Source organism: Megalops cyprinoides, chromosome 2 (assembly GCF_013368585.1).
Source record: "Megalops cyprinoides isolate fMegCyp1 chromosome 2, fMegCyp1.pri, whole genome shotgun sequence".
In the NCBI taxonomy this organism is placed as follows: Eukaryota; Metazoa; Chordata; class Actinopteri; order Elopiformes; family Megalopidae; genus Megalops; species Megalops cyprinoides.
Window position 1 is genome coordinate 56,735,634 of NC_050584.1, and position 12,463 is coordinate 56,748,096.

General features: G+C 40.9%; 1 protein-coding gene across 1 annotated transcript; it reads left to right on the forward strand.

The window, feature by feature from the left end:
• The first annotated feature begins 313 nt into the window (after positions 1-313).
• Positions 314-9,694, forward strand: alg14 (ALG14 UDP-N-acetylglucosaminyltransferase subunit). The gene is made up of 4 exons (XM_036521815.1): positions 314-516; positions 1,698-1,849; positions 2,638-2,760; positions 9,464-9,694. Exons 1-4 carry the CDS (start codon positions 372-374, stop codon positions 9,692-9,694), a joined length of 651 nt encoding a protein of 216 aa, XP_036377708.1. The 5' UTR covers positions 314-371.
• Positions 9,695-12,463: the final 2,769 nt, after the last annotated feature.

A 12,463-nucleotide genomic window follows, 5' to 3' on the forward strand; every position in this document is an offset into this window, starting at 1 on the left:
TGTTTTTATCGGCTTTGTGATTGTAACTACGAAGTGTTTTATTACCCAGAGCACGTTTCTCTAGATATAAAACTAAGAAAAAATGTGTCACACTAAAACCTAAATATTGCATTACCCTCAATCAAAGCCAACTGAAGGCTAGTTATCTAATATCAAGACTGCACTGGAAACCATCCGTTGTCGGTCCAATTTATGATATATGCCTAACCGACAAGAATCGTTTTTTAAAACAAATGCAGGAGACAACCATCTTATTTGTCCATATCTTCAATTTTGTTGTGCGCTACGTTTGACCCCAAGCGGATTCCGTAGTTTCTGAGTTTACAATAACTAATGCAGCGTCTTTTCGGTATACCCTTGTTTCTGATACGATGGCAATATTGTGGGGGGTTTTATCTGGGTTTTGTTTCGTTGCCTTAATTTTTATTGTACGACTGCTGATTGTTGTGAGGACGGGCTCAGAATGCAAACCAGGAAAGAAGGGCTCCGTCAGTATGCTTGTTGTTGCAGGATCCGGTGAGTTTTGCTATAACACTTCCGCATGTAGCTATCAGAAGGTAACGATATGCTGTAATCTGTCAGACTCAGCACCAAATTACCTACTAGTCACATATAATGGTATGAAGATACACTAGCTAGCTAGCAAACATTATAGTATTGATAAACAATACAGGTAAATTAGCTAGCCAGTTACGCCGAGAGAGTGAGGGAGAAGGAAGCGTGTCGTTGTTGCATCAGCAAGTAGCCTACAACTTATTTTGCTTGTCAAGATTATTAGGTTAGCTAGCTAACAATATTAAAGAATAAGAGAATATAGAGTACTATGTAGCTATATAGACTAGTCTAGTTGTGTGATAAACAAATGATCAATCTCGGCATTCACCGTTGATATTGAATTCAAGGTTACGGTTGCTTCATAATTATGTTTTTCATTGTAGGTAGCTGGTTGCAAGTCAGAGCCATATGTCTAGAACTCTAGATGAGCTAGCTTAAGATTTCTCTGACCGAAAAGATCACGAGCAATAGTGCGGAGAAGGCGCTACCCCTAGTCCAGTGTTTCCCAAACCTCTCCTGGAGTACCCCTCGTCCTGCATGCTTTAGATCTCTCCCTGCTCCAACACAGTTGATTCAAATGATCTGCTTAATAACACACTGATCATTTAAATCAGCTGTGTTGGAGCAGGGAGAGATCTAAAGCATGCAGGACAAGGGGTACTCCAGGAGAGGTTTGGGAAACGCTGCCCTAATCCACTGAGTTTTCAGTCATCTCTTTAGGTTTTGGGCACCGATGGTTTAATTTAATCACCTGTATGATCAGTGGATCTGTGCTGTGATGTAGGCTGATGCCAGTGAAAATAATTCCTCATGTGTCAGTGTACACGGAAATGTACTAAATTAGCTGTTAACAGTTGACTTTAGCTGCAGTTCAAATGACTAATGAATTGCCGGAGCGATGTTTGTGTGACATCACGAAACGACCTGTTTTAAATCTTTGAAAAACCAGGATTGAGATGTTAGTGATGAAAACTCAGATTATTGGTTAATTATATCTTTTAGGTTTAAAACAAGACGAATTCCTATCTTAATCTGAAGGTTAATCTGCCTTACATGGTGGCTTTAAGTGCTTCACAAGAGCTACAGTTTTAAATTATATCGTTATGACACACCTGTCACCCCGTTGAATCGCTGTATTACAGGTGGTCACACCACGGAAATCCTGCGCTTGGTGGAAAGTCTCTCCCAGTCCTACAGCCCTCGCCATTACGTCATTGCTGATACAGATAAAATGAGCGAAGACAAGATTCGTACCCTTGAAACTTCAAAAAGTGAAGCGGATGCAGAACCTAAGGTACCTAGCAGCCATAGTTCATATACATGTGTGTCGGTTTTTCACTGTAAATGTTTTCATAAAAAAATGAATCACCTGCTGCAAAACCTGTAGTACTATTAAGCATAGTATTGCCATATCTGTTTACGAGAAAGTTGCATTGAAGTGTGTACGATAAAAGCAGAGAGGGATCTGAGCTCCTTGTAGCGTTGCAAACTACATTAGTGTGTAGGGATGAAGGCTAGAAGACTGGGGAATCGCCGTGTTCTGTTTCTGCGTGTTAAGGGATTTGTTCCCATAAATTCTCTGATATCAATCCTGGAACTCATGAGATCCTTTGGGAAACCTCAAATTATACGTGGTTGTGTTTGTTATTGCTTAATTTAGTTCCGATCTATGAATGAAGACTGTGAGCATAACTGCATGTCTAACTTCCACCAGCAGATGGAGAAATTTCCCTCTTTATTATGTGGTTTTTGAATCACGAGGAAATGCTCTGCATCTCCTGAAAAGCTGCTCGTGTTTTTTAACACCACATGCAAGAGGCTTTTCGACTGATATTTTACCAGCAGATTTATTTGTAAAATTAACAATGCATCCCTGGAATGTTTATTAACAGTTACAAATTTGAACGTGTTAAATCATGTCTTTTTGTGATTTTATTTTCTATAACTGCCTTGATTGAACGATCACATTGTCTGTTGAAAAGATCGGAGGAAGTGTTTTGAGGTTGTCTGATGTAACCAATAGTCATGTGAGCCGGTTTAAAGCGGCTCCTCCGTCACCTGTCGTCCTCTTCCTGATTCCAGTTCACCATTCACCGGATTCCACGCAGCCGTGAGGTGCGCCAGTCATGGAGCTCCTCCGTGCTCACCACTCTGAACGCTCTCCTCTACTCCGTCCCCCTGGTCTTCAGGCTCAGGCCAGATGTGGTAAGGTTTGGAGGCCCTGGCCGCAAATGTCACCAGTAACACTTACATCTGCACTCATCATTTCCAACCCCCGACTTCTCATAAATATTTGATTGCCGTTTTTTAATGCACGGAGTAGTCCAAATTCTTCCTAGCCTGGGTGAAAAATTAATTCCCATGATATATTATTCAAGACACTTATATGATTCATGGCTTTTAAGAGATTTGGATCTATTTTGGGAGGAGAAAAAAATAGTTCACTGAACTGGAGGTTATTGCTCTCCCTGTTTAAGGACTTGCTAGTTCTCCATTGAAATGATGATGTACTAAGTAAATTTGATTCAAGCTATGCCTTTCCATATAACAGAGTTGTTTTAATTGTGCTACTGTTTAAAAAAGGCTTAAAATAGGATTATGTGATAATATGCATCTGGTTTAGTGTCTGATGTTTTCTTTTTCCAGGAGCTTTCTGATTCGCACAAAGTGGTGAAAAGGGGCAACACAACAAACTACTGTCTTTATAATGGACAGCACATCATATTAAGGATTGGACTTAATATGTGGTCACTTACAGTGAGAAGATATTTTAATTTCTTATTCCAGATGTGGATTAATGTATTTTGCACAACAGGAACCTAGAAATAAGCATGTGGTCTTTAAAAAAAAGTGAATTATGCTGTGGGGAAGGGGCTCAACACTCTTATGAGTCCAATTACATATATTTTAGGGACTTCACAAAAACCCCATAAAAAACATCCAAGAGATTCCTTGTCTCTAATTAAGACCACTTAGTCTTTCAACAATCAGTAATTGGTGGAAATGGCCAAGCAAGTCTTCACATTCTTTTCAGATTGCTATTAAAATGTTATTGGCCCAAAAGGATGTTATACTTTAAACATTCTGTCACAGTATGTAAGCTGTTTTGGGCCATATTCTAATGCTATTGTTTTGACTAAGCAAAGGGTATACATAGAGGTCTGTTATTAAGAATAAGTTAGCAAAATTCACATAATATTATACATATTAATGATCATGAAGTTTTTCATAGATTCTTCGTAAAATGATTTTTAAAAATTGTTTATGAATGCAATACTACTCCACATGGCAAAATAGCGATGTGTATCACATACAGGGTAATGTTGAAGCTAAGGCAAATGAATACTGTTCACTCCAATGAATTTTTTGGAGGGTCTGGACTGCATTTTGCTGGAACGTAGACTAGTTCTGCTCCTTCTCTTTGGCTAAGATCCAGACAGAAACTGAGCGAGAGAGAAGGAGTAAGATTTGTTACGTCTATTCCTGCAGGAACAAGCAGACAAACAGGGCCTCTTTTTCTCCCTCTCCCTCTCCCTTTTGGTGAAAATAACAGCAGAGGCAGTAGAGAGAGAAAGGCCTTGTTCACAGGATATGGCAGGATTGTACTGGTTCCTCAGCCAGCTGTGAGGCTCAGCTTCAGATTTTTTTTCTTTTTTTTTGGGGGGGGTAAGGAATCGGGTTTCTTTGTCTCCTGGGACGACAGCACGAGAGACAGAGCTGGGGGGCGGAGCATGACTAAGCAGACCACTGCAGTTCTGGTCATCCCACTCGAAGAGCAGGGGAAATGGGAGGCAAGACGGTGCCGTGCCGCGGTCACATGCGAGGCGTCTCGGTTTCTTAATGTGCCGTTCCTTCATCTCTTTGTGGTGTCTTTCATTCCTCCCACAGTTCAGAACAGGACGGCATGAACAAACGGGGCATACAAAGTTCACCTGAGAGTAAGAGGAACCCTAGTCCCCCTCTTTTACTCTATTCTGATATTAAGACGGCATTTGGCATATCCTCCGAGAGGATGAAAGAAAATCTTTTACCAGGTATTAAGACCAGAAAGCAAGACAAAATGTTTAATTTCCATGCAGGTTTATGAGTTATAGAGACTCTTCAGTCAGAGATTAGCAGCCTCTGGCATTTTAATATCAGCTTGCAGGTGGACTATAAATGGCTTCAGCTCACCCCCTAAGCCCAGATACACTATTAAGACCAGTTAAACAAGCTTTAGATTTGTTTTTATTAAGAAAGTGTAGCGCAATAAAATAGCACTATTCCCATGCTGTTTCTGATACGGGTCAAGCATTCTCTGTGGCTCATATTTTGTGGAGGTCAGCACTTTAATATGAATATTCGGACATGAGCGCAAATACATTTGGGGTTGTTTTTTTTTTTTTTTTTTTACCAAAATTGTGCATGAAGTTGAAGCCAAAGGCTGAATCTGCCGGGAAGATGGGATACATTCCGAGTTTAGATGAGTGGATTCGAAGGTCAGGTCAGCAAGAGGGGAAACTGGGCACTCTCAGACATGTGTTGGCCATAAAAGGACATCTGTGAGCTTGTACTCACGGCCCCTCTACCCTCCAGAAGCCCCAGTTGTGTCAGTGCTCTAACAGTCCAGCTAGCCCAACCGTACCCTCATAGTAAAAACCAGTGATAAAATGTTTTCCATCTCTGAAACCCAAAAAAATGGGGCTAATGGTATCATATGCATTTGTTTTATAGGGTCTTATTGGAATTTAGTGCCCTATTATGAGTTATATAACAATTTACAAAATATGTCCCTCCTGACAGAGTCTAAAGTCCCAGGGCTACAGTATACTTTTTAAAAACGTAGAAATAACTGCTTCTCTCTTTATGTGGCCCGGTTAATTTAATTTATGCCTTATGCAAATGTCTGTGGTGCCAGTGCTCCATTATTGAATTGGCTTGTATTTTAATAAAGCAAAAAAAAAAATCCTCCCTTTTACTCAGGTTGCATAATGTTTGGTACAATCTGTATTTTTACATATTCACCGCTAACGCGGGTGTCTGAATGTAAGATGGTGCGAATGAAAGTGATTTATGGATATCATGAAAATACAAAAGACAAGGAGCAAGAACAGACACTCATGCACTCTAGGTGTACCCTGTGTAAATTATTAGTTAGGTATTCTAATAAAGTGTGTGCTGCTGTCCATTTGGCAGGTCACGGATTGAATTCTAAGACCGGGGTGTAGACGCTGAAGTATACTTGGAGGGCGATCCATTTCCAGGGAATATTGCTGGACCTGTTCAGTTTCTAGGCAGCGCCAGAGAGGCTTGAATTTTCCTCCTCTGGAAAGTTGTGAGTAGAGTGCATTCATGTGATGAACAGAAACAAATTATAAGTGCTATAAAGTGACATAATGGACTTCTCAGTTTTTGGCATTAATACGTGGCTTTGGGCTGCAGATTAATTTTGCTCAGGTTCAGTCGTCTAAGTTTTTATTGTGTGTGCTTCAGCAGAAGTATGCGCTTTTTTTCCCTCTCAACCTTATGAAGGAATGTTAGAAAGTGGAAGGGACTTTTGGATGGTTAAGGAAGAAATCTCATGATGAACAGGGTCTTTTGTTCTTTTCCTTTTGTTTTGTTTTCCCCATTACTTCTTGCCCACCGAATCACTGCGTAAGAGTGTCAAGATCCTGTCACCATGGGATCCCTTCCATTTGTTTCCTTTCATATGTAGGGACATTTTCCATTGGAAGTACTGATTTTCTTCTTTGTACCAGCAAATGATATACTAGACATAAATGCTTTTACCAATAATAGTCACACTGAGTTATGTAATGATGACAGTTATTAACCATCTGTATAAACAGCACCACAGCAGTGTCTCCCCAATAACAGGACCCAAATGTCCCCAGTTGTCAGAAATAATATCAGAAAAGTTGCATTTGCAGACACCTACGTAAAACAGCTGTACAAACTAACCATATATCAAAGTGACGGCCGCATAATACGTTTGGTCTGGCAACTGGAAGGGTATGAAAGCCCAACCAGTAAGACCCTTTCCCGATGAATCGGTTTCTTTTTTTTTTTTTTTTGACTCATAATGAGTTTCAGGTCACCAGTCTCAGATCTGTTGTTTTTAATCCCACTGACTGTGAGTAGGACTCAGCCTACTTTGCACAATGGAGGTCTGCTTATTCAGGTCTACTGTCAGTTTCAGTGAGCGCAGAGACCATGCGTTCGTCATGTATAGTGTTACCAGCTGCCTGTTGTGGGGGGATGTGCTCTTTCACTGGTTCCTGCAAAGCAAAAACACACTAAAGGTGTGCCAATTTAGAAGAGTCTTAGGATTTTTCTGTGTGATTATCTGAACCTCTGAGTGGGATAAGGTGTCGTGTACTGATGTTGTTGAGACTTGAACGCCTGCACTGAGACTCGCCACACCTGCCTGGGCGAGTGAGGAAATGACACAAGCTGATGACATTGAGTCACCTGGCGTGGCTCTGTGTGATGAAACATACACTGCGCTATAACATAGACCAGAAGCGGTCCTCTGATGTGTCACTCGGTGTGTCTGGTTTAAGCAGACGGGGCTGCATTTCAGCTGTCTGTGAAACTCTTGACACACACACACGCACTTTTCTCAGACATGCAATTAGTCTGCTGTCTCCCAGCACAACTGAAGCTACAGTGGACTGGCTGGCATTATATACGTCGGGCTACTTCACACAAAAGTAACTCTGAAAAGCCTGGGTCATTGGGTCTGTGGGTCATTCAGGATCCAAAATGGCTGCCATGTCAACATGTCACTTAACCCATGTGAATTAGTCAGAAAAACAAAGAATCTGCCAGGAGCCACAGTAATACTTGGTTCTACAAAATCTATGCGCTTTTCCTGTCTCCACATGCTTCCTCTGTCCTACATGGTGTGTGTGTGTGTGTGTGTGAGAGAGCGTGTGTGTGTGTGTGTCTGTGTGTTTCCTGTTTGTTTGTGAGCATGAGCATGGCTGTCTGGTTTGGTGATGCAAAAGTTTGCTGCTGCCGAATAGGCTGGTTGCTATGGCAGGCTGTATAAAACCCCAGAGCACAGAGTGAATGTCAGCCAGCACTCAAAACCCCAGTCCTGGACACTGACAGGGAAAGTATGTGAGGAATGTTCCTGCCAGGTTTCATGAATATAGCCTAACAAAAGGAAGGTTTCAACACAAACACCGCCTTCACAGGAGATTGGAGCATTGTGATTACAATGCAGTATCCTTTTCAAGTGCCAGTTTTAGGACTTATCCTTCTGCGTAAACATTGCATTTTTCCTAAAATATGTAACATAATAACAAGGTTGAATGTATGACCACAACAGTAGTGACTTGTTTTCTTTTCTATTGTATTCTTCTGTCATTGAATGTCAATATGTAGGGCACTTTTGTATAAAAAAGTGATGTAACAGAATTCTTTCAAAAGCTATCAAAACTCTGAATAATTTATGCTTTAGAAGGAAAACATCTTTAATATAATGAGGAGTCTGATTATTAAGTTAAGCCTCTGTTTCCAAGGGATGATGTAACAAAGTATTGTGTTGACAACATAATGTTATATATGGGGGTATGTTCTCTTTTATTAGCACTTCACTGTTATTAACACTTGGTGATAGCCCTGTTCCTCTTTCCATACTATCATCTTGATAGAGGAGGTCCTGATAGATTACCACGCCTGCAGTGACTGGCCCATTGAGTCCTTCATTTTTTGGGAAGGCTCACAGTCTGTTGATTCCAGGTTAAATTAGTGTGATGACAGCTTCTGACAGCCTTCTCGTGTTTTGTGCAAGTAGAAGAACAAACATAACAGCCTTCTTCAGGAAATCTGCAGCTCAAAGTCACGACCTTTTGCAGCAGAGTCAGCTTCTCACTGTTGGTTGACAGTGACCTCATCCCCCAGTTTGGACCTTCGCAATGGGGTGTGAAATAGTGATGTCCCACCGCCTTAACCGGTGCTCCGTAAATGTAGCTGTTTGTCACTACATGCATTATGGGGAAAAAGGAATGAAGCAGTTTGACTTATTCAAGAGTGAGTGGAAACAGTGGCTTTCTCTCAGGCCCTGAACGAGGGGATACAAGGCGATAAGCACAGAGCTGATCTCCTTACAGCGTTTGACTTTCAAGAGCAGACTGGAAAGACAACGTCTGCGAAGTAATGCAAACCAAAGGACAGGGCAAACGACTGGGTTTACCAGAAAGGGGTCTTTGTTTGTGGCAGTGAATGCAGTGATTGTGCCACAGGTTTTCACAGCCTGTGCAGGCAAGCAGGTGGAATCAGACAGAAAATGGATGAAGTGACACACAGTTTTGTTTCCTTGTGTTTACAGTGCATCTCTTTTTTTGTCATTCAAGTAGCAACTGAAGAATTGTAGTAAGATTAGCGCAAGACAAACATCCTCATTCATTGATGTCAGGTGTAAAGCACTGTTGCCTCCAGCCCTTTGAAAAATGTAAGTGAAGGTTCACTTCTTTGTCTGTAGTTCCTTGCTGAAGAAGTCTTCCCAGCAAAGAAAAGACTCCTTGTGGTGAACAATTGGTGTCAAAATCATACTTTTAATTTTTATTTATTTATTTATGTATTCACTTAATTACTTTGTGAGATCACTTGCTGCAGCAGTGGTTGAGCAAGAGAGTCCCATGATTATTTCTGCAGACATTGTGGCCTGTTGCCATAGTCTGTTTTCCTGAGTGTCTTTCACAAACACTTTGTAAGGTGAGAGCAAGAGTATTATTTATGGCTGGCTGTCCACAAGGCATGAGTGTTTCTCTTTTATATTTAAGGCTGTCGGAGCACTCCCTTCAACATTTCATTTCAAAAAGCAGAAAATCCTGGCCCCCCAACCCGGAGGAGTGTAACTTGCAGTGACCTTCACGCCGTCCATAAACACTCTAATTCCTGGCCCTGTGTGTTGTTTCAGGTGCTGTGCAATGGCCCTGGGACGTGTGTCCCCCTCTGTGCGGCTGGGCTGCTCCTGGGGGCCCTGGGAGTGAAGAAGGTCCTGATCGTTTACGTGGAGAGCATTTGCCGGGTGGAGACTCTGTCCCTCTCTGGAAAGATCCTCTACCATCTCTCAGATTACTTCTTTGTGCAGTGGTCGACTCTGAAAGACAAATATCCCAGATCGATTTACGTTGGAAGAATAGTCTGAAAAACAAAAAAAAACTGGTGGATTTTATTGGTATAAAAAAGGAGATAATTTTTTTTTATCTCTATCTATATTTCAGTTGCTTGTTGGATATATCACAGTATGTTACAATTATTTCTCAGGTCACATATTCCATAGTTTTTTTTTGGAAGTTTTTTTTTTTAGTTTTTTTGCCTGTGGCAATGAAGATTTTTTTTGTAATTGTTGATTTGTAGAAGTGCAGGGAAAACTAAAGTTGAGTGAATTGTGCTGTGCAGTTCTCTGGATTTTCTGTGTAAAAAGACACCCAAATGATTTGTTGATGGGGTAAGCAGACCAGCACAGAAAGGTTTCATACTTCACCATATGACAACCATACAGTAAGTGTTTTGAAAGCATATTCTGAAAGAATGCAGTAATGAGACAGGCAAGACTCTACACGAACACAGCCCTTCAAATGGAGCTTCAAAGACAATTCTCTGACAATTTCAGACATTATTCATGAATTTCAAAAAGACCCTTTCGACAATTCATTTTCAATACAGGATCTCTAAGAGGAATTTTGCCTCCCCCATAGCCGCCATTTTGCTTGTACTGTAGTTTTTGACATATTCCACTTTAGGCTTCTTTTCAGTAACTCCTTCCACACCTGCAGTAAGTACAAATTAAAAGCATATTTGTGAACTCGCATCAGGCATTGCTTTCGGTGACTGCATCTGCCTGGAGCATTCTGTTTGGACTGTCGTCAAACACTTTCTTGCCATAGAAAACAAATTATTATTACGAAACAAATTTTGTGATTTAGTGTGCATTCCAAAAAAACTTGTTTTATTTGTATCCTTTCAGGATGGGTATTTTCTGCCAGTAGATTTCCATTGTTAAAGGCTTCCTGTCCATGGACACTGTAGTCCCCTGATAGCACCGCTTACAAGAGAGGAAACGCACAGAATCACTTGGATGTGTTTTGCTTTTCAGGACAATACAGAAAGAAATGGGGGAAAATGCAATAAGATCTGTGCTCAGCCCTCTGATATTTTTAGCTGTTATCTCTGAAATGCAGTGTAAACCATTCACACATGCCATTTCTGGTCTGGTTGATATTGTGTAACGGAACAGTGAGTTATAAAATAATACCGTGCCAGGCAGTACTTTCACTGTGTTGAGGTATTATAATAATAACAGTGGGATTTGTTTTCCCCCATGAGATTTGCATAGCCCATGTGAATATTAGATTTAATGATGATGCATGTTTGCAAAAATTCTTCAGAAGCATATTCTAACACAAAGATGTCCTTCATGACAAAGCTCCATTTCAGTATTAGCATTATCCTCTTTTTGTGATGAGAGAACTTGAATAAAACATATGATTCCTCTGTCTAATGCCAGTGTTGTACCTCTGAGTGTAATCATGAGTTCAGTACTTCCACCTTAAGAAGATGGAGAGATTAACCCTGGCATGCCTGATTTTTCTCAGATACTCCCCACATACCAAGTTCAAAGCTCAGTTGAAAAGAGAGATGTGAAGTGATGCATTTGTGTTTATCTTCAGCTCCTTGTGTTCAAAACTTCAACTAGTTCTTCCTCATTCTCCAATGCAGAGGTGAACATGGTTAATACAGAGGCCTCTTACCAGTCAAACAGCAAAGTTCTCCTACACTGTTAGAATGTCTTCATCACTCCCAGAGAATTGCACATTATGTTTCATTTCACTGTAACGCTGTCAAGCTATCAGGGAGGAGAAGACAGTGATTCAGATCGGGCTCTTCCCAGTCTCCTAGTGTTGGTGTTGGCAGCTTGTTGGTGTCATTAAGTCAACAGAAACGAGATGAAACACAGCAGAGCTCAACATAGTGCAGCTCCAAGTGGAAGGTAAAGTGATACAGCTGTTTTTTTTATTATTACGTTTACTGCATGTATGGATCTGATGGCATGTCTGGAAAATGGAAATATGCACCTCTGTGTTGGTGTTGGCTTTTTAAAATTAACTTTCTGTCAGTACAGCATTGTTGAATGAGAGAGAGTGCACTTTGAGATGGCTTCAAGAAATGCCCATTGACTTTACAACAAAGCACAGTGAGATTGTGTGTCTCTGTAAGGTAAAGAAAGATGTGACACATCCTGTGGACTGCAAGCCTTCAAAGCCTGGGTGGTTACCTGCAGCCTGCAGACTCTAAACTTCTGTTTGAACTTGGCCATTGTTTTCCAGTTTGTCGACATCATCGCAGACGGTTCTGCAGTCTGTTGAAAGAGGGGCTGCTTGCCTGAATCTTGATGACGTCTCCTTCCTTCAAGGCGGCCAGCTGCTGGTTGCTCTCCTTTCAGAGGTGAAGCTGCAGAGCTGCACACGTCTCAGGTGTCTGGGGTCTAAAGGCCTTGAAATAAAGCTGGGAAGATCTGCTTCTCCAGAGGCCTTTGAAAGCAAACCCCAGACTTTTGGTTTTTGACCAAGAAGCCTGTGTCTCTTGTCAGAATCTAGTGAATGCATGTATTGCAGCCAACATTTGAGGTAGCATGAAATGCTTGCCTCTTCATTTTGAAATTGCTAAAATGAATACTTTTCAGTAATTGTCATAATTACTGAAAAACAAACCTATTAATATATGGTTGTGATTGCAGTCATCTGGTTTAACTTAACTAGTTATTCATCTTTATTATGTGATTTTAAATCCCCTTATTGGTAAACCAGTTTCTGACACATAAAGCTGAATGCTGTTTTAAGTCTGTGGATAAAATCCCATAGAACCAAATGAGATCTGAAGGCCAAGAGAGATTGACATCCCCAATCCAGTACAT